At 34.1% G+C, this 27,713-nt stretch overlaps 1 protein-coding gene across 3 annotated transcripts in view; it reads right to left on the reverse strand.

Moving 5' to 3' along the window:
* Positions 1 to 15,338: 15,338 nt before the first annotated feature.
* LOC137837608 (short-chain dehydrogenase TIC 32, chloroplastic) overlaps positions 15,339 to 27,713 on the reverse strand; it is a 30,946-nt gene continuing 18,571 nt past the window's right edge. For all 3 annotated transcript variants that reach the window (XM_068646653.2, XM_090301790.1, XM_090301789.1), the window contains 2 exons: positions 15,956 to 16,023; positions 15,339 to 15,768 (listed from right to left, as the gene is read on the reverse strand). In XM_068646653.2, the coding sequence (XP_068502754.2) occupies positions 15,601 to 15,768; positions 15,956 to 16,023 (236 nt within the window). In that variant the 3' untranslated portion in view covers positions 15,339 to 15,600. The remainder of the gene's footprint in view (positions 15,769 to 15,955; positions 16,024 to 27,713) is intronic.

The raw sequence follows: 27,713 nt of genomic DNA on the forward strand, positions 1-27,713 counted from the left end.
TTGTAGTTTTTTTTATCTTCTCATATATCCATTCAATCATTTAATTAAAAATAGAAAAATTATAAAAAAAAACACAAAATTATATTTGACTATCATATCACGGTAACACTCACTCATGTAAAATAGAATAATTGTGTTACGTCTTCAAAGTTGATTAAACAAGCTGACAAACAAATGTGTTAGTAATAAATTTGTGTGTTTCTTGGTCGTATTTGCACCTCCCCACAACTCACTCTTAGCCTTGTGATTATGCCTTGCACCATTTTCCCTCCCCATTGAGCTACCGTAACTACCTCATAATCTTGTGACTCATCTTAAGGATGTTGTCATTCCCTATCATGTTGTCGTCACTTGCATCCACTTTTTATCATTGTTATTGTTGCATGAATATGAATTTGGTTTATTGTCTTAGTTGGATAAGAGGTGGGTAGAATAATGTACATTTTATTCTAATGAAAGGAAAATAGTTTACTTGATTACCATAATATTATTTTGTAAATAATTTTTAAATTGCTATCATTGGCTTAGTTACTATAAGTTGTCAACCTTAATATTATTTGTTATGGTAAAAAAATTATTAAATAAAAGTTAAATTTAAAATTAAAAAATAATTAATTATTATATTGATTAAAGTATATTATATAGAGATTAAAAAAATATTAATATTTATATTTCTATTATTGATAAATAATTTTTAAATTAATATTTAATTAGTTATTAACATTTTAGTTGAATCTAAATAACTAATAACTAAAAGCTTAGTAGGTAATTAATTTAAAAACTATTTTTCAATAATAAAAATTAATTTAAATATCAATAATTTTCTTAGTTTCTAAAATAATATATGATTTAATTAATATAGTCATTAATTTTTTTAACATTTTTATTTAATAATTTTCTATTGTTAATATTATATCAAAAATAGTAATTTATTTAAGAAATTAGACATTTTAAAAATAAATATAAAAGGTGATCTCGTCGGTTGACTTTGTCGCCAATTGACTCTGGTGACAAACTCTAACTCCGTCGGTTCTTTAGGAATTTGTTCTATCTCTCGTTGCTCTGGAATGTGGCTCCGTTGAAACAAAGGGGACCCTACCTATTGATTGCACTTTGACGATAAGTCAGGAAAGGGCTTACTAGAATTTAAGAAGTATTCAGTTTCAGTCTCAGAAACAACGTATCTTTACCTAGGGTCACAAACCCCTTTTATAGCTGATCTCTTGTAACAACTTTCTCTCATGAGAATCTAATCTCAACTGAAAGCATACTCAACAGGAAAACATTATATTTATGGGCGCTCTCTCTCAAGGTGCTGCAATAGAAAGGAATCATATCTATAAGGAGAGCATAAAATAATAACAAAACAACCACCTGCTAGCAGGGCACCAACTTATGCGCCAACATCAGGAGAATATTCTGCTTACGTGGGCACCCTACTCATGGTGCAACGTTATCTTTTGTCACGCATCCAACTTAACCACTATGTGCCCTAGAACACACATACCTAAGTTAAAAGAAACATTTATTTGACCTAGACACCTTATGTACTATTCGTACCCCTAGGTTCAAAAATACCCTTCACTAGTAAGCTCGTTGTGACATAATTAAAAAATGTATAAAAATGTTATTTTAATTATGCCACAACGGGCTTACCAATAAAACTAAGTCAGACTCATGACCCGCACCCTGAGCCAATAGTCGAGCTGACCTACTCACTCTGTGTACTGAACTCCGATTACTGAGCACCGTGCACTCTGTCCAGTACAAAAGGTATGGGTTTTTTTTTTTTATATATTTTTTGTTTATTTCATTAAATAAAGCGTTGGTTGACGTAATACGTCTTTTGAAAATCTAGATCAACGTAATTTTTTTTTATTATATTAAGTAATTAACTGAAATAAAATACATAATTTTTTGCTCCATTCATATCTATATTGATTCCCAAAAATAATATAATTTAACCTAAACAATTAACGTAAATAGCTATTTTTCACTTTTCTTTATCGGCCCCATTTTTCACTAATTACTTTTGGAACTCATTAAAATGGATAAATAAGAATGAGAAACTTACTAATATTTAAGTATTTATTTATATTAATATTTAGTTCAATTATTCAATATCTTTTTCCTTACAAATAAGTATTTTTTCTATAAATTATTATTATTATTTAATTAATATTTTTAGTAAATAACTAAAAAGTTCTTTTAGTTAATGTTTATTTTTTACAAAAATGATTATTAGATGAAGATCTTATCGCAATTGTCAAACCACTGTTAAGACCATATGTGTATGTAACTAGTCATAATAAAGTTCATATATAAAATACTTGTTATATTTTTAAATAAATTCTAGAAAAAGTTTGAAATACTTGTTATATTTTTAAATAAATTTTAGAAAAGTTTGAAATACTTGTTATATTTTTAAATAAATTTTAGAAAAGTTTGAAATACTTGTTCAATAAATGAGAAATAAAAACAAAAAATTAGATGGATAAAATTACTTAAAAATGAATGCCCTTGGGTTCAAGTATCACTTTGACACGATGATCTGAGTTGGAAGATGAGACTGAATCCACAATTGTGTGATTCATGCATTGCTTGAAAAGTTTAGACACTTTGATATAGTTACTAGCTTTAGTACCTTTATAATAGCCTTATGTTGCAAAGATTGAAAATCAAAGGGTAGAATTAACCATACATGATTGCTGTTACAAGCAGGGAGAGCGAGAAAAGAAGATTCTAGATGTTTCTCCTTGACAACTGTCTCATCTTGGGTTTCTAACACCTCTTAATCTCCCAACTGCATTCCAATTCATTCAATGGTGTTTTCCTCTCAATCTTGTGTGTTTAGGATTGTGTCTCAAGCCTCTTATTTAACTTAATTGGCTTGGGCTAAGTGACTTCTTGCTTGGGCGTTATTGGGCTCGCCTGTGCGAGTTGCACGAAAAAAGGCCCAATGCTTATGGAGTAATCTCGCTTGGGCGGTATTGAGCTTGTGTGAGCGAGATCCTCTGGGGGTGTCTAGCTTAGGCGAGTTTAGTCGAGCTTTGGTGAGTACTGGTGCATTCCGGCTTTCCCTTTTTAGCTTTGTATATTCTCTTTTTGCCCAATCATCTCCTTTCTTTCCTAGAATCCTGAAATTAACACAAATTTGGGAATAAATCATTTTTATTCAAATTAAAATCATAAAATATGTAAAAAGGTATAAATTCATAAATTAAGGGTTATATTATACTTATTTTATCAATTAATATCCATAAGTTCCTATATTTTAATATGAAATATTACTGAAATTTGGCACTTATCACTAGCGACCCTTATTAACCAACCAACTACTCAGTTAAAGCAGCCGCTTAACAACTAGTGACCCTTACCGATCGAACAACTACTCGGTTAAGGCCACCGCTTAACAACTAGCAACTCTCATTAACCAACCAACTATTTAGTTAAGGAATTTGTGTGGAAAAATATCATCCATCGCTTCGGGATACCTCACGTCGTCGTCACTGATAATGGTCGACAACTCATCGACTGAGGACTCGCTGAGTTCTATGAGAAACTTAACATTAAACATATCATAAGTTCGGTGGAGCACCCTCAAACCAATGGCCAAGCCGAAGCTGCTAACAAAATAATTCTCAATGAATTAAAAAAGAAACTCAACCCAGATAAAGGCAAGTGAACCGAGGAGCTTTTTAAGATCTTATGGGCTTATCAATGTACATCGAAGTCCACAACTCAGGAGGCCCCGTACATATGAAACAGAGGCTATGAACCAATTGAAGTTGGAGAACCTTCTCTACGACGACAAACATTTGGCCTAAACCTCAATAAGGAAAACCTATTGGTCGGACTCGACCTGATCAATGAATTCAGAGACAAAAACAGAATAAGAGAATAAGCTTGCAAGATTCAGGCGACAAGACAATACAACTCAAAGGTGACATCTCAGAAGTTTCGAAAGGGAGACTTGGTATGGAGGATGTGCATTGAAGCTCGGCGAAACGAAGGTAAATTCTCAAGCAATTGGGAATGATCTTTCTGTATTCAAGACACAACGGTCGGTGAAGCCTATTATTTAGAATTTTTATCAGTCAAATATGTACTAAGAACGTGGAATGACACTCATCTCAAATTTTATTACAGTTGAAAATCTAAATAAAATATTGTACTATTTCCTTGCTCGGTTGTTTTATCTCTAAGGAGGGTTTTCTACTGAGAAGTTTTTAACGAGGCACTTTAAAAATTATGTTTATTTAGTAGATACTACATGCTATTGTCATAAATGCAGGATCACTCGGTTAAGGCATATGCTTAACAACTAACGACCATTATCAATCAAACAACTACTCGGTTAAGGCAACCACTTAACAACTAGCGACCCTTATTGACCGACCAACTATTCGGTTAAGGCAATCGCTTAACAATTAGCGACCCTTACCGATCGAGCAACTACTCGGTTAAGGCAACCGCTTAACAACTAGCTAATGACTTTTCTATGGCAAGTGCACCTCGTTTTCTAAAGTAATAATTTGTCCCTAAGGATGGATATCAAACCCACAAGGAATAGTTGAATAATCAAGTAAAATATTCACTAAATAAAAAATAGAATAATAAAATTTGTTGGACTTTGTTAAGATTGCAATGATTAATAAGAAAACAAATCAAAGAGTTTGTTGTTTCAATTGAGAAAATAGGTATTGGGGTTCATCTTTCTCAATCTTTTGTATTTTGATTAGCATGATAATATTGTGTCCTCTGATTGATATTGATGTCTGTATAAAAATCATTTTTATCGATTCCTTGTATATAAAATTATTAAGATACTTCCTAAATATCGATTCTTCGCATATTTATAAAAACAATAAGAGGCCTACCTAGTATACTTTTCAAGTTGAAATTAATAGAAGAAGAGTTACTCTGCACAAATTGTGTGAGGTGTTAGTGAGGTTTGAATTCTTCTTAGCATTTAGGTCTTCTCTTGTGAGTAATTAAGAGCTCTCAAGTGGCGGCTAACATCACTTATCTTGGAGGCCAACCACACTCCAAGTGGCATGTTCCACTTCTCAAATCCATCACATAAGCTTTGTCCTTCATTCATTCCTTCTTCCATTGTCATTCCATTTTTACTCTTTGTTTTTATGTTCTTGTTTTGTTTCCTTGTATCCATTCGGTAATTCTATTTGGCTTTCCTTTTCACGTTCTTTAATTTCGCACCTATTGGCATCATGTTCACCTTGTAATTGTCTTTTACTTTTGCTTTTGTGAAGTGAACCTTCACATTTACTTAACCATTTGGTTAAGTTTGTGTCCAGTGGGGATCTTCTTAGAGTTCTCACCATATTCTTTCTTAAAATCTCAATCTAAGTAAAGTGTCACACCAAAAATGAACAATCCTAAAATCAACTCACATCACATCTTTGTTCAACTCTCCATGTAAAAAGACATTCTTTTTGTCTAATTTTTTCAGTTCCCAATTATAGATAGAATCTAAAGAAAGAAGGAACCTTATGGTAGTCATCTTTCCTACTGGAGAAAAAGTATCAAGGTAATTAATGCCTTTTGTTTGTGTGTATCTCTTTGCTGCTAGCCTTACTTTATACCTTTCAACTGTCCCACAAACATTATATTTTATTTTGAATATCCATTTGCAACCTATGACTGTTTGATTTGACTCCAAAGCAAATATCTCACATTGTATATCTTTTCTCCAACAATCATGTTTCACAACTTCAGAATAAGTGTTTGGCTCAACATGTGAAGAAAGAAATATAACAAAAGATATGTAAGAAGGTGATAAATTTTTATAAAACAAAACAAAATTCAAATAATATTTAAATTTTAAAAATGGTACTCATGCAAACATGCTACTAATTTAAAATTTTATTGTGTCACGATCTTCATTGAGATTTTGGTCTATATGAGAACAAACTTCTTCTGGAACCTCAATATCTGATTCACAATTACTATTACTATTATTTTCAGCATTATCACAAGGTGTTAGAATGGCTTGTGATAGCTCACTCAAAACAGGTTGATCATCAGTAAAAAAATTTGATCATGAATGTTAGGATTGTTAGTTTCATTTCTAATATCTTGAACTCTTTGATATGGAAAAACATGTTCATAGACGACAACATCCCTAGACACAAAAATTTATCTGAATTGAATATTCAACAAAACATATCCTTTTGTCCCCCTTTTAAAACCAATAAAAACCCATTTTGATGCCCTTAGATCAATTTTTCTTTTGTTTGTTGACAAAGTGTTAGCATAGCATAAAGATCCAAACACCTTTAATGCATTAAAATTTGCTGCAGTTTTGTAAAACATTTTATGAGGAGAAGAACAATTTAAAACAGGTGTTGAAAGCATGTTTATAATATGCGCAACATGTATCGCAAAATATGACCCATAAATTTTGGGTAAATGAGATTGTATCATGAGAGTTCTTACTACATTTATTACATGACCATTTTTTCCTTTTAACTATGCTATTTCGTTATGGAGTATTGACACATGATTTTTGATGCACAATTTCTTTATTAAGAAATAAATTAGTCATGAAAAATTCAGTCTCATTATCATTTCTTATTATACTTATTGATGTCACAAATTATGTTTGAACAAAATCAACAAAATTTTCCAAAGTCTTAACAACTTCAGATTTTTGTTTTTAAAGAAAAATCCACGTGTACCTCGAATAGTCATCAACGATGGTCAAAAAATATTTATGACCATGAATTGATGGTATTGAGTATGGGCCCCATACATCTACATGAATCAATTCAAAACATTTTTTAGATTTAGACATACTAATAAAAAATGAAAGTCTTTTTTATTTTTAACAATGACAAACATCACAAACAATAGATTTGTTATATTTTAAAAAAGGAAATTTAGTCATGATAACATCAATACATTTGTTTGAAACATGCCCTGATTGAAAATGCTAAAGGGTTTCTAGATCACTAGCACTGACATTAACAATATTGGTCGTATTTACATATTTGATGGGTTTGATTTAAAGTTTTTGATAGGATGAGATCCTGAGTATATAAAGTCTATCTTGCATCTTAGTTGAACCAACTACTTTCAAGGAAATCTTGTCCTAAATGTGACATATATTAGAGTCAAAGGTGAGAACACAAGATAAATTATTAATCAAATTTGCTACTGAAAGAAGATTAAAAGTGAAACAAGGAATATACAGAACATTGTCTTTGACGTGATTTTGATTGAGAAAAAAACTTCTAGAATAATTGACAATGACTTGATTTCCATTTGGTAATTTGACATAAATAGGATTAATTTGATGATATGAAGTGAAATGATGTAACACCCCGAAAATACATCTAACTATTTAAAACGTTCTACGTATTTCTATACAAAATTAGAGTTTTTCAAAACATTCCTAATACATGCTTAGGACATATAGAAATACAAATATTTACAACATAAGTTTCAAAGTCAACATCCTAAAGCTCTTCAGACCCTCCGACACCTGTAATATCATTTGCTCGTGTACGTAGTACAGTCATCGCAGTTCAAACACAACAAGAAAAGCAAGGGTAAGCTAGTGAAAAGAAATTGCATATCATATCTAATTCTTGCAAAAAGAACCAACCAAACAAATCATTTATAAACATTTCTTTAAATGTTGTCATGTAAAATTTCAATATCAATTTCATCATTCATATAGACCACACTTGGATCTATTTTCAATTACAATCATTGGATTTCATTTCAATCCCACTCCAACTTCCGGAAGACTCATTAAGTAATGCCCCTACCAGAGACTAACACCTGATCCAAAGATTACCAGCGAATCCAATAGAAAGGATCAGGGTAAGTTCAAACATCCAATACCGAGTGTCTACAGTGGGACCTGGTGTGTATGAACTCCCTCTCAGCTCCTCACCACCTAATATCTTAGTCTACATGACTTAGATCGTTAGTGAAGCCAGAGGATCTTCGTTAAACATAGGCTTTTCATACATAACGTACCACCACCAACAACTCATACATTATCCCAAATGTATGGCATCAATTTCATACTATTTATATCATTCGTATATAATACATATCATTCAATCACATAACATTTAAAAATTCATATCATTCTAGAACTTTTCCAACATTAAAGACAATATTTAACTATCAAACTATCAAAATATAATATTTATAAGGTTTAAATAATATATAAACAAACACACAATATATAAACAAATAACACCCCTGCAAGAGAAATTCAATATTGGGACCACGTCCCTTCCGCATTCAGATCTTCTATCCTAGGGTGTTATTAAAAATTAAATTTAGCTTCCCTTACCTCAATTGCTTGTTTTCCAAGCAACTTCTAGAATTTTATTCCCTGCAGTTTGGATAAACTTCAAGATTTACGGGCCTAAAGCAAGTTATCCAAACATAACAAAAATTCAGTATATAGTAGAATAAGTTGAGAGGATTAAACTTCTCATCTGACTCCACCAAGATTGATGACTAAATCCTAAGGAAAAATAGAGAACAAAGGAACTTTAGAGCAAAAATGAACTTACTCTGTTTGAAAATCTGATCGGGTAGAAATGTTCCTTAACTCCTCAACTACAGCGTGGTATGATCAAATTCTAAAATAGATGAAGATTGGGAGAGAAAATCAGGAGAGAAGATAGAAGGGAGAGATGGAGGGAGAAAGAAAGGGAAGAAAAGAATGGTACGCGCAGGGGGAGGCAACGACTCTGCTTCTTTAATTTTTTTTATACTGTTACATTATCTCGAACTACAAAAACTTTTGTCCTTGAAAATGAACTTACCAATAAAGAGATTAGTGTATGATGCTCGTATCTCCTCTTCAATTTCCCAAGTGGAGTCTCTAGAGATGAGATCCCACAATACTTTCACCATGGGAATACTTCTTCCACGAAGTTGTTTCACTTGTGAATCTAAAATTATGATTGTCTACATTTCAAATGACAGATTTTCTTCCACCTGGATTAAATCAGACTCTAGAATGTGGTTGGGATCGAGTACATACTTTCTTAGCTGGGATACATGGAAAATATTGTGAATGTTAGCTAAAGGAGGAGGCAAAGCAATTTTGTAAGCCATAGGGCCTATTCTCCTGAGAATTTGATAAGGTCCTATGAACTTAGGAGTCAATTTCTTGGATTTGAGTGCTCTTCCTACACCAGTGAACGGTGTAACTCTCAAAAAGACATGCTCACCGCAGAGAATTCTAAAGGTCTTCTTCTTTGATATGCATAAGATTTTTGCCTGCTGAGAGATGTTTTCAATCTTTCCTGAATCATTTTGACTTTCTCATTGGTTTATTGTATTAATTCTGGTTCAATTAACACACTCTCACCAATCCTAAAACCAACACAGAGGTGTCTTACACTTTCTTCCATACAATGCCTCGAAAGGAGCCATTCCTATTCTAGCTTGGTAACTGTTATTGTAAGTGAACTCTACTAATAGTAGAATTTCATCCCAACTGCCCAAATGATCTAACACACAAGTCCTAAGCAAATCCTCTAAGGACTGGATAGTTATCTCTGATTGTCCATCAGTCTGAGGATGGTATGTTGAACTAAGTCTGAGTTTAGTCGCCAAAGCTTCTTGAAGTGTTTGCCAGAATCTGGAGGAGAATCTAGGATCTCTATTTGAAACTATGTTGGAGGGTACACCATGCAATCTGACTATTTCATCTACGTAAAGTCTATAGGTAGGAAGTGTGTCGTCTTTGTCAGTCTGTCCACTATGACCCAAACAAAGTCATGCTTCCTCAAAGTATGTGGTAAGTGGGTAACAAAATCCATTGAGATACTGTCCCACTTCCACACTGGAATGTCTAACTGAGTTAAGATGCCTGCAGGTCGTTGATGTTCAATCTTTGATTTCTGACAAGTCAAGCAAGTAGCTACAAACTTAGCTACATCATTCTTCATGCCATGCCACCAATAAGACTTCTTGAGATCTTGATATATCTTGGTCATTCCTGGATGTAAACTGAGTTTGCTTTTATGACCTTCAGATAACACTGTTTGCTTTAGTTCATTATCCTCTGGCATGCATATTCCATTTATGAATCTCAAAATACCATCTACTCCTAAAGAGAAGTCTTTAGCTTTGTCAGTATTTAATAAGCCCACGAAGTTCTTCAATTTTGAATCTTCCAACTGCTTCTCCTTCACCTTCTCCAGAAATTCATTAGTTATAACAAGTGTATTACAACTAATACAATTTGAAGACATGGAAAACTCCAAATTCATACTCTTGAAATCTTCAATCAATGCTAGCTCTCTAATCATAAGCGACGATATTTGTATTTTTTTACGACTCAACGCATCTGCAACAACATTTGCCTTCCCAGGATGATATATTAGTTGGAAATCATAGTCTTTTAAAAATTCAATCCATCTCCTCTGCCTCATATTTAGCTCCTTCTGATCAAACAAATACTTCAAGCTTTTATGATCACTAAACACATTAAAACTAACTCCGTAAAGAAAATGTCTCCATATTTTTAAAGCAAAGACAACTGCTGCCAATTCTAGATCATGAGTTGGATAATTTCTTTCATGCACCTTTAACTGACGAGAAGCATAGGCAACAACTTTCTTATTCTACATCAGAACACAACCCAATCCCTGATAGGAAGCATCACAGAAAACTTCAAAAGACTGATTGGTATCAGAGATTGTCAATACAGGAGCATTAGTCACACCAAATGTCATAACCAGAAATTCATAGTGACCATACCTTGATCTAAAAGCAGTCTTCTGAACATCTTTCGCTTTCCCTAAAATTTGGTGATAACCTGAGCGCAGATCTATCTTAGGAAAGACAACTGCCCCATGAAACTAATCCATCAGATCATCAATTCTAGGAAATTGATATTTATTCTTTATTGTTAACCTGTTTAATTGTCTATAATCTATGCATAGACATGACGAACCATTCTTCTTCTTCTTCACTAATAGCACTGGAGCTCCCCATGGAGAAACACTAGGTCGAATGAATTGCTTCTCCAATAAGTCTTCTAGTTGTTTCTTCAATTAAGCTAACTCTGCGGGTTCCATTCGGTATGGAGAAATTGACATTGGGCCTGTTCCAGGAATAAAGTCTATTGCAAACTCTATCTCTCTTTTAGGTGGAAGTCCAGGAATCTCATCAGGAAATATGTCCATAAACTCTTGAACTACAAATATATCTTTTTGTACTTTATCAGTAACTATAGAACAAGCCAAAAGCATAAAACATTCTGCACCTTCTTGTATCTCTCTCTCAAACTGATGAGCTGAGATAACCTGCATTCCTTCTAATTTAAGGAAAATTAACTTCTTCTGACCACAATCTATAAGGATAAGATTAGCAGACAACCAATCCATTCCCAATATAACCTCCAAATCTTTTAGAGGTATACAAATCATGTTGATCTTGTATCTCTGCCCATCTATAATTACTGGACACTCAACACACATGGAAGAAGTTACTATAATACCTTCTGTTGGTGTAGATACCATCAACTCAAATTCTAATTCTCGGACTGGCAACTTAAGTTTCTTAGCACAATCAAAAGATATAAAAGAATGGGTTGCCCCAGAATCAAACAATATAGATATTTGTGTTCCAAGAATAGAACAAATACCTCTAACAAGGCTATCGGACTATGAAGCTTCAACTCCACTAATGGCAAAAACTCTTCCAGCAACTCTGGGTTTTTGATTACTATTTTGTTGTACTTGCTGCACTACGCCAGAATTTGGAGATCCCAATTGGACACGACAGTCTTTTGTTGCATGACCATACCTGTGACATCTATCACATGTCACATTTGACACTGGATGAGGGCAAAATCTAACAACATGTGGCCCACCGCATCTAAAACATCTGAAACTAGGTGGTGATTGAGAACTGGGTCTTCCGCTGCTATAAGATTGAGGTCTGAAATAAGGTTTCTTTCTATCTTCATATTTAGGCATGCTTTTAGAAGGTCCTCCCACTTGAGGCTTAACAAGTCTGCTACTAATTTTCAAACTCTCCACTACTTTTGATTTCTCCACTAGAGCAGGGAAATTTCTAATGGACATAGAAATCACCACTTCTTTAAGTTCTTGCTTCAATCCAAACTCAAATTTTCTACATCTCCAAGCCTCAGTAATGGTTTGGGTGTAGAATCTAGCTAGGTGTTTGAACCTAGTAGCATATTCAGTGACTGAAAGATTTCCTTGTTCCAGTTGAATGAATTCAATTTCTTTTGCATACCTGACACTATTAGGAAAATACTCCTCCAGGAATTTTACTTTGAAGTTCTCCCAAGTGGCATCTTCTCTTTTGTCTTCCATCATTTGCTTCATGCCTATCCACCAAAACTCAGCTTCTTCAATAAGCATATAGATGGCATAAGATAACTTTGTCTCTTCAGGGCATTGAGTAGCTTCAAAGATTCTTTCTATGTCTCTCACCCACTGGTCTGCTTCATATGGATTTACCTTCCCATTAAACTTGGGGGGATTGTGTCTCAAAAAATCCTCCAGACTAAAGGTATGGGGTTGTTGATGAAGTTGAGATGCTTCAGCTGCTAATCTAGTAGTTTCTAATTGATGAAGGGCAGCCTAATGTTGTTGTGCCATAGTAGCACTCTGTTGTTGCAAGGTTGTTGCCATCATCACTATTGCCTGAGCTAAGTTGGGCATATCTACTGGTGGAGGAGGAGTAGGTGGTCTACGTGCCATCTACTAAGCACATAAAGAATTGGGTTAGAAATTACTAAAAATTTCCAGCTACATCTTTAAGACAAATTAACTTAAAGGAAATAATCACACAACATAGATACAAAACCAATCAAGACTTATCTCTAAAATGTATTCTAGCTAATTAGAATTAAGATAGAAAATAATCTTGATCTAGTCATGAGTGTGCACCCTCACTACTCTATCAAGATTTTTTTCATTCTTAATACTTTCATCTTTATTCCTAACAATTAACTTGACTCGAACACAAACAAGATTTCAAGAAAAACAACTTTGTCAAACATCTTATTAGAAACTTTTAACTAAGTCTTGAGGCTAGATGTAAACAAAAATCTACACGCAGGAGAAACAGAATAAACCCACCACCCTCAGATTATCTTAAGGATGAACCGCTCTGATACCATCAAATGTAACACCCCGAAAATACATCTAACTATTTAAAACGTTCTACGTATTTCTATACAAAAGTAGAGTTTTTCAAAACATTCATAATACATGATTAGGACATATAGAAATACAAATATTTACAACATAAGTTTCAAAGTCAACATCTTAAAGCTCTTCAGACCCTCCGACACCTGTAATATCATTTGCTCGTGTACGTAGTACAGTCATCGCAGTTCAAACACAACAAGAAAAGCAAGGGTAAGCTAGTGAAAAGAAATTGCATATCATATCTAATTCTTGCAAAAAGAACCAACCAAACAAATCATTTATAAACATTTCTTTAAATGTTGTCATGTAAAATTTAAATATCAATTTCATCATTCATATAGACCACACTTGGATCTATTTTCAATCACAATCATTGGATTTCATTTCAATCCCACTTCATCTTCCGGAAGACTCATTAAGTATGCCCCTACTAGAGACTAACACCTGATCCAAAGATTACCAGCGAATCCAATAGAAAGGATCAGGGTAAGTTCAAACATCCAATACCGAGTGTCTACAGTGGGACCCGATGTGTATGAACTCCCTCTCAACTCCTCACCACCTAATATCTTAGTCTACATGACTTAGATCGTTAGTGAAGCCAGAGGATCTCAGTTAAACATAGTCTTTTCATACTTAACGTACCACCAAACAACAACTCATACATTATCCCAAATGTATGTCATCAATTTCATACTATTTACATCATTCGTATATAATACATATCATTCAATCACATAACATTTAAAAATTCATATCATTCCAGAACTTTTCCAACGTTAAAAACAATATTTAACTCTCAAACTATCAAAATAGAATATTTATAAAGTTTAAATAATATATAAACAAACACACAATATATAAACAAATAACACCCCTGCAAGAGAAATTCAATATTGGGACCACGTCCCTTCCCCATTCAGATCTTCTATCCTAGGGTGCTATTAAAAATTAAATTTAGCTTCCCTTACCTCAATTGCTTGCTTTCCAAGCAACTTCTAGAATTTTATTCCCTGCAGTCTGGATAAACTTCAAGATTTACGGGCCTAAAGCAAGTTATCCAAACAGAACAAAAAATTCAGTATATAGTAGAATAAGTTGAGAGGATTAAACTTCTCAACTAACTCCACCCAGATTGATGACTAAATCCTAAGGAAAAATAGAGAACAAAGGAACTTAGAGCAAAAATGAACTTACTCTGTTTGAAAATCTGATCGGGTAGAAATGTTCCTTAACTGCTCAGCTACAGCGTGGTATGATCAAATTCTAAAATAGATGAAGATTGGGAGAGAAAATTAGGAGAGAAGATAAAAGGGAGAGATAGAGGGAGAAAGAAAGGAAAGAAAAGAATGGTACGTGCAGGGGGAGGCAACGACTCTACTTCTTTAATTTTTTTTTATACTGTTACAAAAGACTTAAGAATTAACAAATGTGTTCAGTATCACCCACTATCAAGAATTCAAGAACTGAAGGAAAAAATAAATTTATTACTAGTTTGTGTTGTCATGTTGGAAGGAATAACAGAGACTTAATTAGAAACATTGTCACTAAATTTGGATTGTTGTAAAAGGAAGGCAAAAGGTATGAAAATGAATATTTATTCTATTTTATTTTCCTTACTTAAATCAAAGCAAAAATTCTTAATATATACAAGCACTACACTCATCCTAGGTCTAGCTAAAGAGACAAAATGTAAAACAAAGAACCAATAAAAGCTAGAATAAGAAAAGACAAAATAGAGGTTAGACATATATACAAAGAGAAACAACTAAAAATTTGAAAAGATAAAATTAATATTAGCTTCCTTCTAGAAACATTCTCCATATGCTTTGTTATTAATTTCTATTGGTTTATATCTTTTATAAAAACTTTTCTTTCATATGTTTGAAAGAGAGTTCAATCACATAGTTTCTTCTATTTTATATAATTTTTTTTACTGTTGATAAAAAATTTAGTATAATAAAATCGGATGAGTTGAATAAGAATGTTTAAATGTTATTTAAATATATAAAATTTTACCTTTAATATATATATTATATTAAAATGTGAAGGAATACAAAATTAAAGATGTGAATGAATACCAATTCTTCTATAATTATAGAAATTATTCAAATATAAATTATTTCTATAGTATAAAACATGAGCTGACAACTCAAACTTTTCGCAATTATATAAATATATCTTACAACATTTTCAATGTCAACGTGGACTTTGCAATAACATTTAAATTTAAATACATATTATTTGTGTAAAATCCACCCCTTATACTAAAGCCATCCAACTTTAAGCTTGAATAACACACACGACTCTCATAAGAAATAACAACAACATATGCAGATTAACATAACTACATCATTGGTATTTTTATTTACTAAAATGGTATTCCTTTAACTGACCATTGACACTTTTATTTATTTTGCTCAGTCAAATTTATGCTAAAATCCCATAGCCTCTTAGCCAAATCCATGTCCCTTCCTTGCAATGAAGCTTCTGAAACATTATTATCTGCAAAATATTTGCCATTGATTCCACTCACTTGTGGGTGCAATGCTAAATAGCATGTTGTTGATGCTCCCTATCATCATGTAAAACACAAAGATAGTAAGAAAAAACTTATATTTAATAGTTAAGAACCTAAAATTATATAATTTAAAAAAAATGCAGAAATAGAAAACTTGTTTTATATGTAAAGATAAGAGTTTTCAAGTAAATGCTTTTTCAGTCTATCAATATTCTTGGATTATTATCGTGATTTAACTTACTTGCTGCACATTTTTGAACAGAAATCCCTGTAAATTATTTACAAATGGACTTAGCATATCCTTTAAACCTGCGTAAACCATACAAATACAGATATAAAACTCAATATTTATCACTATTGCAAAAATAGTATATATAAAATATGCCTATAAAAAAAGTATAACATGATCGTTGTTACTGAACACGCGGTAGGGAGAGAAATTCAAGTTTTGGGTGTAAAAGATTAATTATTACGACAAAAAAAAGCATTAAATACAAATTAATTTTAGAAATAAATTATAATTAGTTGTTATATTGATCAAATTAGATACTATTTTGACTAAATTAAATACTAGAGACTAAAATATTATTTGTATCTAAATTAGTTTATATTATTAATAAATAGTTTTAAATTGATATTTAATCACCTATCAATGTTTTAGGTACCAACTTTAAAATCTAAATAATTCGTAGTTAACTATCTACAAATTTAAAAAACTATTAATCAATAGAAACTAATTTAGAAACCAATGATTTTTTTAGTCTCTAAAATAATATCTAATTTAGTGAACATAGCAACTGATTATTTTTTTATCTCTAAAATTGATTTTTATTTGATGTTTTTCTAGTATTGTTTACATGAAAAGGGTATGTGTAGATAGTGGGATTTGTGGGGTGAGAAGAATATTCCTATGGCGATTACAAATGTATGTACTATGTAATTTAGTTGTTAGAAGAATGTTGTGAGAGAATTTAGTTATTACAAATGCGTACGACTCTGTCAGGTGGGATTTCCTATATGGTATGCGGTAGAGGTTGGGATTCCATACTAAATGGATTTTATGGATCAGAGGGTGCATGGAATCCGCTTCGGTTTCTGTTTTGGTAAATGGCAACCCAACTGATGAATTTAAATCGATGAGAAGGTTGAGGCAGGGTTATCCCTTAACGCATTTCCTTTTTATAATAGTAGCTGAAGGCCTTGTTGGGTTAGTTAGAAAGGCTGTAAAGGCCAAAATGCTATCAGGTGTGAAGGTTGGTAGGAATGCGGTAGAGTTGTGCATGCTCCAATTTGCTGACGATACACTTTCTCTATGTGAAGACTCCTTTCGTAATCTTGAAGGCTATTCTGAAGGGATATGAACTTGTATCAGGTATGAAGATTAATTTCCATAAATCGAAGGTGGCAGACATAAATGTTGAAAGGAATGCTATGAAATACTATGCAAAGACCTTAAATTGTACATAGATGTCGATGGCAGGTAGAATTTGTTTAATTAAATCTATTCTCACAACCTTATCCCTCTTCTATCTATTGTTGAACAAGATGCTTTGATGTCTCCAAATCATAGTGGAAAGCTTGAAGACCTTGCTGTTGTTGTGTATGTGCGTACCTAGTTGTTTGAAACTTGTTAATTCACTCCTTAAGTTGATCCAAGCTCAATTGAATCTTTAACATTTTGAAAAGATGGATTTTCTAAAAGGAAGTGAAATTTCAACAGGTTGAAATTTCGTTTTAACAGGTTGTTTGACATTTAGTAGATTTCAAACTGATTTGGACAAGCTTTGTCTTTGCCTTTGTTGTCAAAAAAATTTTAACAGGTTAAAATTTCGAAACAACAGGTTACTTGACACTTAGTGATTTTGAATGCTGTTAAATAAGATTCAATCGGTTATTTCGAAAAATCAACCGACTGTTTTGCTGAAAACCTTAACAAAATGCTGTTAGGTGGTTTTTCTATTTTGAATGATTCCAACTGCTTTTGGGCTTTTGTTGTAAACTGTTTTAACCATTTGATTGAAAGATAAAAAGGTGATTTTTACGCTCCTATGTTTGAATGAAGAAAATGAGATCAATCAAAAACAGTTTTGTAGTTTTGAAAGAGCTTTGGATAATCTCAAGTGTGGAATAGGATTGGGTCTTGTATTATGATCTTTGATCTTGTGATTTACCCAGGCGTTTTCTATTCCCTTCTTTCTTAATAATTGTATTTCTGTACCGGCGTTGCCAAGAAGTGTTGTGTGTTCTTGAGGGGGATCAAGATCAACATTCTTGGAGTGGTGTGTGGTTGCAAAGAGGGTGAGTGGGCTTTGTGGGATTCAAAGTCACCTCTTTGTGGTTGTGTAAGGTTGTAATCTGTGATTGATTACCTAGTGAATTCTTAGTGGTTTCTGGGACTGGATGTAGCTCAGGTGTTGAGTGAACCAGTATAAACATTCTGCGTGAATCTCTCTGATGAGAACAACTAAAGGTGGCTTTTTATAATGAAGAACAAGATCATTCGCCTTCACATTTAAAGTTTTTCTTGTTAATCTTTGCAAAAGATAAAGCCCAAGCCCAAGCCTAAGAAGGCCAAAGCCCACAAAAGCCCAAAGACCATCCCATGAAGGGCAAAACCAAGTTTTAAATAAATATTGTTTAGAAAGGTGCTTAGAGGGAAACATTAGAAACCTCTATTGTTAAAGCATCTTTTAGTCTTTAGTTAAGAGTCTTAGGGGGTGTGTGTTAGTAGATAGGTGTAGGAGTAAATAAGGAGGTGCCAAAGTGAGAGAAAGGATCACACTTTCCTCATGCTTTGTTTTAGGCGCAAATTCTAGAAGCTTTTTAGGAGGGAGTTTTTTTGAATTTGTGTAGCTTACTTTTCAGCACCTTAGGCTATAAATAGAGGTGCTCTCTTTGTAAAATTCAGATTGGAATTAATCTAAGAAAACTCTACTCAAATTTTGAGTGATCTTTGGAGAGCTTTTGGAGCCTTCTTCTCTAGTCTTATCTTGATGGATCATTGGAGTCCTCAAGTGGCGGCATCACTCTCATCTAGGAGCATTCCACACTTCTAGTGGCGAGATCTTCCAACATTCTTCCATCTTCATGAGCACTCTCTTCTCCTTCCTTTCTTCTCTTTCAATTGTTCATGTTGTCTTGTGTTCTTGAGTGGTTTGGTTCGGCTTTTCTAATTTTCCAGGACCTATGTTTTGTTCTTTGCCTTTTAATTTCATTTTGTTCGGTTGAAATGTGTTTTTATGCAATTCTGTTCGGTACTTCTTAATTCTACCTCTTTTGTTTGGTTCAATTTGACTATAATTGGTTCATCCAAATGAGTTTGGGATTTGGTACTAGTTTTTGGTGAGTTCTTGTCTTAGAACAATGATCCAACTCTAAGAAAAGTGCCTCTATAATGTCCAACTCAAGGTGATTCCTAAGAAGGTCAATAACCTTGCTCTTTATGGCTAGTGGAATCACATCATGTGGTATCATGAGTCTTAGGTTCTTCTTGTTTAATTGTTGAGTTGTGTGCACTTTATTTCAAGAGCTCTTTTAATTTCTTGCAATTTAAGTTTCTATTTTAGAATTTTAATTGAGTTTTCTTGCTGTTTTTCTTTTACACCAAGTGCTTGTGAAAAGGTTTATGGCACTCATAATTCTTATGAGTATGGTTGCTCTTTTGGAATGGCATTATCCTTCCTAGAGTTTACCTTAAGCTTCCTTTCACTTGTTGTTAAACTTTGTGATGTGTCTTTTAATTTTGTAATCATGCCAAGTTTTGTCTTAGTCATGTTATTCCATATTTGTCATTACTTCTAGTAGTACTTTTCTTGTTTTGATTGTTTCTTGCTTTAGTGTCATATAATTTTCTGAATTGATGTTGATCCTTTGTGCATTTTCTTTTTAGAATTGAGTTCATACTTGTATTCTAGACCTATACAAGTTCCAATACATCATTTTCTATTATGTCTTTGCTAGTTCATCATCCTGTTTTTTATTCCTATTAGGATTCCTCTGTTTCTGAAAAAAGTGCTTACTGTTTTTCCTTATTTCAATTGATTTACTGACTGGAAAATTCTGAAATTCTGGATTTGTGATATTCAAAGTGTTAGAAAAGAGTAGAAAAAAGAATCATTCAAAAATTCAAAGTACACAAAAAATGATAAATAAAATAAAAAAAGTGTACAATTCTGCCGAAAAGAATACGGTAATCTGGCAGCGATTTTGAAAAATTTATTTCTGTCAATTGGCTTACTGTTTTTAATTGATTCCAGTGCCATTATTGAGTTAACATCTTGAAGTTTCTGTGGTTTAAATTTCATAATCCAGTTCGCTCTACATCATTCCAGTTAAATCAGTGAATATCAAGCACAGTTTGCTTTTAAAAAAAAAATTTCCAGTAGCTAAATTTTTGTTTTCTTCATCTACTCTAGTGCTTTTCCTTAAGTATTCTTTTGTGTGCCTACTTTTCTCATTGAGTTCTTTATTTTCTTGATTGTCTTTCATTCTTACTCTTTGAGTTTGTCTTACATATAGTATTCCTTTTGCAATTACCTTTCCTTGCTTATACCTTTTCTTGTTTGTCTTTATTGTTTCATTGGTTTTGTGGTGGTTGCTCTTGAGATTGGTGTGCTTGCTTTGACATATTTCATTTGAGGATTCCAAGGCCTCAAGATCAGATTGGTGCAAGAACATTATTTCTTTGAGAGTGATCTCTTTTTTCAGCCTCAATTCACTTCGGCATTTTGCTTAAAACATTCACTGTTTTTGCTAATTTTGTTTCTTAACTTGTTTGCTGTTTTTGTGTGTTTGCTGTTTTTAATTACAAATGGCTGGATTTTCAAGTGATGCATCATACAAGCAGAATTCTCCTTCCAAAGCTTCAATCCTTGGTGAATTACATGAAGCACAAAGAACTATTAGACGCTTGGAAGAGAAAATGCAAAAGATGGAGGTCCAACAAGCTAGACCATCTCCTTCTATCCATGATGGGCATCATTCACATAGACCTTCAACAAGAGGTTCTTCCAATGACATAGGCCGTGAAGAGGACCATACGAGAAGGAGAACTCCACCCCAATTCCTTGGACATAGACATCACAACCAAGGGGAGAGACCTCACTATGGCAATGGCTACTACCAAGATGCAAAGGCTAGGCTACCTTCGGTCAAGCTTCCTTGTTTCAATGGCTCAAGTGATCCTAATGTATATTTAGATTGGGAGGCTAAGTGTGAACAAATATTTGAGATCCATGAGATCCAAGATGAGCATAAGCTTAAGCTAGCCACCCTAGAGTTTAGTGATTATGCCATGAAATGGTGGCATGGAATTGTAAAGGACATTATCTATCACAAGGGTCCTCCCGTGGACTCTTGGAACTCTTTAAAGGATCAAATGCACGCTAGATTTGTGCCCCCACATTTTAGGAAAGACCTCATGTTGAGACTCCAACGGTTTCAACAAGGCACGCTAAATGTGGATGAATATTATAAAGAGTTAGAAACGCTTGTGCTTAAAATTGAATTAGAGGAAAGTGAGGAAGCTATGATTGCTAGGTTTGTGAGTGGTCTTAGGAAGGATATTCAAGACTTTGTTGAGTTACAAGAGTATTCATCATTGGGCTCTTTAGTTCATCTTGCAATGAAGGTGGAAGCCCAACTTGCTAAGAAAAACTCTTTCAAAAATGCTTCCAATGATGGATACTACTCCAAGTCTTGGAGAAAAAAAAATTCTTTTTCTAAACATCCTTCCAAAGATTCTTCTTTCAAACCCAAGGATCCTACGCCATCTACTTCTAGGCCTAAATCCCCAATTAAATCGTCTAGTCAAAAGTGTTTTAAATGTCTGGGATATGGTCACATTGCTGCTAATTGCCCTTCTAAACGAAGTATGTACATGCATGAAGGCATTGTAGTTAGTGAGCATGATTCCACTTCACCTAGGCATTCTTCACCTTCTAGACCATCAAGTGAAAATGAGAGTGAAAGTCCTTGTGAAGGTGACTTATTGATGGTAAGACGTATGTTGGGCACAATTCCAAAATCTTTGAATGATACTCAAAGAGAAAATATTTTTCACACCCGATGTCTTATCAACAACAAGTTATGTTCCTTGATTGTTGATGGGGGAAGTTGCACTAATGTGGCTAGTACAAGAGTTGTGGAGAAGTTAGCCTTACCCACTATCTCTCATACCAAGCCATACAAATTACAATGGCTTAGTGAAGTAGGTGAAATCATGGTGAATAAACAAGTCCTCATTAACTTTGCTATAGGAAAGTATAAAGATGAGGTTTTATGTGATGTTGTGCCCATGGAAGCTTCTCATATTCTTTTAGGAAGGCCTTGGCAATATGATAGACATGTTTTACATGATGGCCTATCCAATACAATGTCTTTTTCCTTCCTAGGGCGCAAGGTTATATTAAAACCCCTCTCTCCTAAAGAGGTTCATGAGGACCAAATAAAAATGAAAACTAAAAGAGAAAATGAGAAAGAAAAAGAAGTAAGTACTACACCGAGTCACACCATTTTCTCCTCTAAATCCATCATGTTGACTCGTGCTATACCTCAAATGGACCCTCCAAGGTCTTCTTCTTCTTTATCTTTTTCATTACCCAAGGTTCCTATTTCAACACCACCTTGGTTAAAATATGTTAGGGATGATTTTTTCATACCTCCTAATGGGTTTCACCATTTAAGAGGTCTTTTTCCCAAAATTATCATCATTCCCAAACACATTTTTTCAACTTGGTCGATTTGTAGGACCTCCTTTTCTGCAATCCCTTTGGTTCCATCTGCTAAGTCATGTATTCCTTTTTCTTACACTTTTGATTGTAAAAGTAAACTGACTTTGTTATATGTAGGGATTCAGAATTCGTGGGCGAATTCTCTCCAACTCAGGGAGTATGATGAGAATCAACTAAAGGTGGCTTTTTATAATGAAGAACAAGATCATTCGCCTTCACATTTAAAGTTTTTCTTGTTAATCTTTGCAAAAGATAAAGCCCAAGCCCAAGCCTAAGAAGGCCAAAGCCCACAAAAGCCCAAAGACCATCCCATGAAGGGCAAAGCCAAGTTTTAAATAAATATTGTTTAGAAAGGTGCTTAGAGGGAAACATTAGAAACCTCTATTGTTAAAGCATCTTTTAGTCTTTAGTTAAGAGTCTTAGGGGGGGGGGGGGGTGTTAGTAGATAGGTGTAGGAGTAAATAAGCAGGTGCCAAAGTGAGAGAAGGGATCACACTTTCCTCATGCTTTGTTTTAGGCGCAAATTCTAGAAGCTTTTTAGGAGGGAGTTTTTTTGAATTTGTGTAGCTTACTTTTCAGCACCTTAGGCTATAAATAGAGGTGCTCTCTTTGTAAAATTCAGATTGGAATTAATCTAAGAAAACTCTACTCAAATTTTGAGTGATCTTTGGAGAGCTTTTGGAGCCTTCTTCTCTAGTCTTATCTTGATGGATCATTGGAGTCCTCAAGTGGCGGCATCACTCTCATCTAGGAGCATTCCACACTTCTAGTGGCGAGATCTTCCAACATTCTTCCATCTTCATGAGCACTCTCTTCTCCTTCCTTTCTTCTCTTTCAATTGTTCATGTTGTCTTGTGTTCTTGAGTTGTTTGGTTCGACTTTTCTAATTTTCCAGCACCTATGTTTTGTTCTTTGCCTTTTAATTTCATTTTGTTCGGTTGAAATGTGTTTTTATGCAATTCTGTTCGGTACTTCTTAATTCTACCTCTTTTGTTTGGTTCAATTTGACTATAATTGGTACATCCAAATGAGTTTGGGATTTGGTACTAGTTTTTGGTGAGTTCTTGTCTTAGAACAATGATCCAACTCTAAGAAAAGTGCCTCTATAATGTCCAACTCAAGGTGATTCCTAAGAAGGTCAAGAACCTTTCTCTTTATGGCTAGTGGAATCACATCACTCTCTATCCTTACACTCTTTAAATTGCTTTAAATTTGTTTTGATAAAAATGCTGATAAAAACAACTGGTTATTTCGTAAAACAACAGGTTGAATTTCTGCATCAAGCTTAAAACAATGTTATATTTGGTTGGACAGTTTTCCATTGATTAATTCATCATAGCCTTTCACTCTACCTTCAATACTTGCGAAAATCTTTTATAAACAATTCACCCCCTCTTGTTCTAGCCATCAATCCTAACATCTATCATTCTTTAAAGCGCTAGAATCAGTTTGTAAAAGCATCACCAACATCTAAATGAGGTTCTTGTGGGGATGGGGGAAGGAGGAAAGATCAATATCATGGGTAACATGGGAGGATTTGTGTAAACCTAAAGAGGAAGGTGGGTTGATTTTTTAAGCATATCAGAAAGTTTAATCAAGCCCTCTTGGCTAAGTGAAGATGGTGGTTCCTAACTGAAGAGAAAAGGAAATGGAGTGCCTACTAGTTTCAAAGTATGGCTCGAATGTAGATAGAAATAGTACGCCAGTGAAGTTCCATTCCTGGTGATGGAGAGACCTGTCTAACGTCTGTCGTGGGGGAGGAGGAGGATGGTTTCAGGAACCAATAGGCTGGAAAATAGGAGCAAGTGATAAGGTTAGATTTTGGGAGGATGTGTGGGTTGGCAACCTAAATCTCAAAACAATATTCCCGAGGTTGTATTCTTTATCACTAAACCAAGGAGAAAAGGTGGGTGAGGTTGGCGTGCGGGAAGAATCAAAATGGCGGTGGAGCTTGAGGTGGAGATGTGCCATGTTTGAGTGAGAATCTCTCATGGAGGAAGACCTTCTAAGGTACATTTCTCTAGCCAGTTTGAATAAGGAGGTGAAGGACCTCCAGGTGTGGAGGAGTGAAGAATCAAGGTTGTTCTCTGTGAGCTCAGTGTATGATCACTTCAAGTGCTTATGGAAGGTAAAAGCGCTACCCAATGTGTTGATTGCGGCTTGAAGGGTCTTGCTGGATAGAATTCCATTAAGAATGGCTTTGAGTAGGAGAGGAGTGTCAGTGAATACTCCCATATGTCCTATGTGTCAGGCTAAGAAGGATTCAAGTCAACATTTGTTCTTAGAATGCGTATATGCACAAAGGATTTGGTCTATGTGTTTCAGGTGGATTGGCATTTTATTTGTGTAACACAATGATTTGAAGTGCCATATGAGAATTTTCATCTGGCTCAGGTGAGTAGCCAACGAAACTTGGTGTGGAAAGGTTTTTGGGCAACCATAGTGAGGTGTATCTGGGAACAGAGGAACTGTGTTATATTCAAGGAAGGGGTAGTTGATGCGGAAGAGATTCTTCACATGGCACAACTTAAATATTGGTTGTGGATAAAATCTAGGATTCATTCATTCAATTACTCCTTTACGGACTGGGTCTTGAATCCCCTTCCATGCATTAAAAGTTATAAGTAAGCGTGAAGGGTTACATGAAGCAAATCTAGAGGGAAGAGGTTGACTTTAGGGGAACCTATAGTACACAAAGGAAGTTCTTTTATGAAGGGCGTTGAGGAGTCTAGGAGCATTCAAGCAGGGGGTAGGGTTTAAGTATGAATAAATAGTATGTAGGGTGTTGATGTATGTATATATGGTGTACCACATCTGTTTCCTTGCAGCAACACAATGCAGATTGAGGATTTGGCAATTGGTTTAGCTAGGTGGAGTGAACCTGAACCATTACAGCTTTGACTAATGTCTACCTAGCTCTGCTGTGAATTTTCTAGCAGTTTTAATAGGTATGAAGTAATAAGTTGGAGTCTCTGTTGGGTGTAATAGGTGTGTTGCATTTGGTTAGGTTGTGTGTTTTTGAAATCTTTGTTTTGTTATGGAATGGTGCGGTGTATAAGTGAAAGAAAAGGAGCAGATTATGGTAGGAGAGGTGTCTGACGTAGGGATCAAGTTATCACCTACAGGGTGTTGCCTCTGCTCTCTTGGTTCTGCTATATCATTCCACGTAACTCTGTAGCATAGAGCCACCAATCCCTGTTGGTTTTTCTGCAGTTGTGCGCTATCTATGATGCAAATTAGTAGAGCAGTTGCCACTGTGATGCAAGGTTTTTAAGTTTCCAACTTCAGGGTTCCTGTGTTGGTTTTTTTCACAATGTTTTCTACATTTGTACCCTACGTCTAAGGCATTTTGCAGTTATGTGCAAGTGAAGTTTTAAGGAGCTACAAAATTATACAACAGCTGCAATAAATCAACAGGGAGAATGCATTGGAGGAAGGAAGATGAAGAAGAATGAGCTCTTAGGTAAGGCTTGACAACATAGGTGCTATCAAGATTTTTCACAGTTTGAGGGCAGTTTAGTTTGTTGTGTGGGGGCAGCTATGAATTTCTTTGTATAAGGGACCTAGTTAACTTCTTTTGTAGAACTTGTTTTTTGGGGAAGCCTAAGCTTATTATCTGTTATGTTATAACTGTTAGTTTAAGCTAGCTGGTAGGTTTTGATCTTGTTACTTGTAATAGGGTTGGGACACTCCTGAAGTGTCCCCTCTGTTGAACCAAGTGATGTTCAATGTTTTGAAGAATCCAAATCCTTTGAAGGATGATGAAGCCTCTGCTTTGCTTGATGCTGCTGTGCTGGTTTTAGCTTTGTTCTGGGGTAGTTCTTTGTTGTAATCAACCCTTAGATTAAATCTCAAAGCAATTAGCATATCTTTTTTTATCAAAGCAAAATGTTTTTCAAACTAAGTTGAAGCAACCGATTGTTTTGTCGAAACAACCGATTGTTTACACTTAGGTGTTTTGAGAAAGTTTGAAAACTGTTTTTGAATGATGTTTTTGTTAAGTAACAAAACAACCGATTGATTCGAGGAAACAATCGATTGTTTGTTTTAAAACCATAACAGAAAAACTGTTTTCTTTGACTGAGCTTTAAATGCTTTAACAGAATACGCTCCAGTCATTAAATGCTTTGACCAATCAACTTTAAATGCAATTAAGAGTTTGTTAAGATTTGATAACAAACTATATTCTTAGATATATTTTGAAAAACAGTTTTGATATATTAAGAATCTTGAAACAAAGTTTTTCATCTAAGAGTTTTTCAAAGAGTTCTAAGATTGCTAAAGAGTTGAGAGATTGATCAAGGTGCTGAATAGGATTCTGCTTGTATTGATTTCAGATTTCCATCTGTAACAAGTGTAATCTTTGTAAACTGCTGAACAATTCGTTTGTGTGTGTTGCTGAGATTGGCTGTGTGTTCTTGAGGTGTTCAAGATCAACAATCTTAGTGTTGGCCAAGGAGAGTGTGTTTCTTGAGGTGTTCAAGGTTGTGATGTAAGTGATCAAGGTGTGATTGCTTAGTGGATATCCTCAGGGTTTCTGAGAAGACTGGATGTAGCTCTAGTTTTGAGTGAACCAGTATAAACAACTATGTACAATCTCTCTATCCCTATCTCTTTAAATTCAGTTTGTTTGTTGTTTGCTGGTATAAACAACCGATTGTTTCGAAGAAACAACCGATTGTTTTTCCTGGTATTACAGTTTTGCTTGCTGTTTTGGCTAACTGAATTGCTGAATCAATTGGTTTCTGAAATAAGTTCATTCTAGCTTTGAAAAGTTTGCGAAAACCCCTTTAAACCATTCACCCCCCTCTAGTTTAAAACCATATTTTCTAACACCCTCTAATTAATTTATTTTTTGTTGATAAAAAAAAGAATAACACAACTGCTAAGAGTATAATTGATTGGATATTTGTGTTGCATAAATGGTTGGATGATTGTAATAAGATTTATGCACTTGATAGAACTGTGTTACATCATTCCTTACTATTCAAGAACACAATTATTAATTGGGGACCCAAACATTTAAGGTTATGGATTTGTGGCAGAAGGAGAGAGGATATATAAAATGTGATTGATATATAAAGTAGTTTTTATTAGTAATAAAAATTTAAAAATAGTTTCTAAATTGGTATCTAACCGTTAGCTACCAAGGTTTTAACTACTAACTACTTTATATTCTAAAAGTCTCTATTAGTTTTTTAAATACTAATTTAGAATCTAAAATATTAGTAGTTAAAACCTTGGTAGCTAATTTAAACACTAATTTAG

This window comes from Phaseolus vulgaris, chromosome 4 (genome assembly GCF_051622355.1).
Source record: "Phaseolus vulgaris cultivar YP4 chromosome 4, ASM5162235v1, whole genome shotgun sequence".
NCBI classification, from domain to species: Eukaryota; Viridiplantae; Streptophyta; class Magnoliopsida; order Fabales; family Fabaceae; genus Phaseolus; species Phaseolus vulgaris.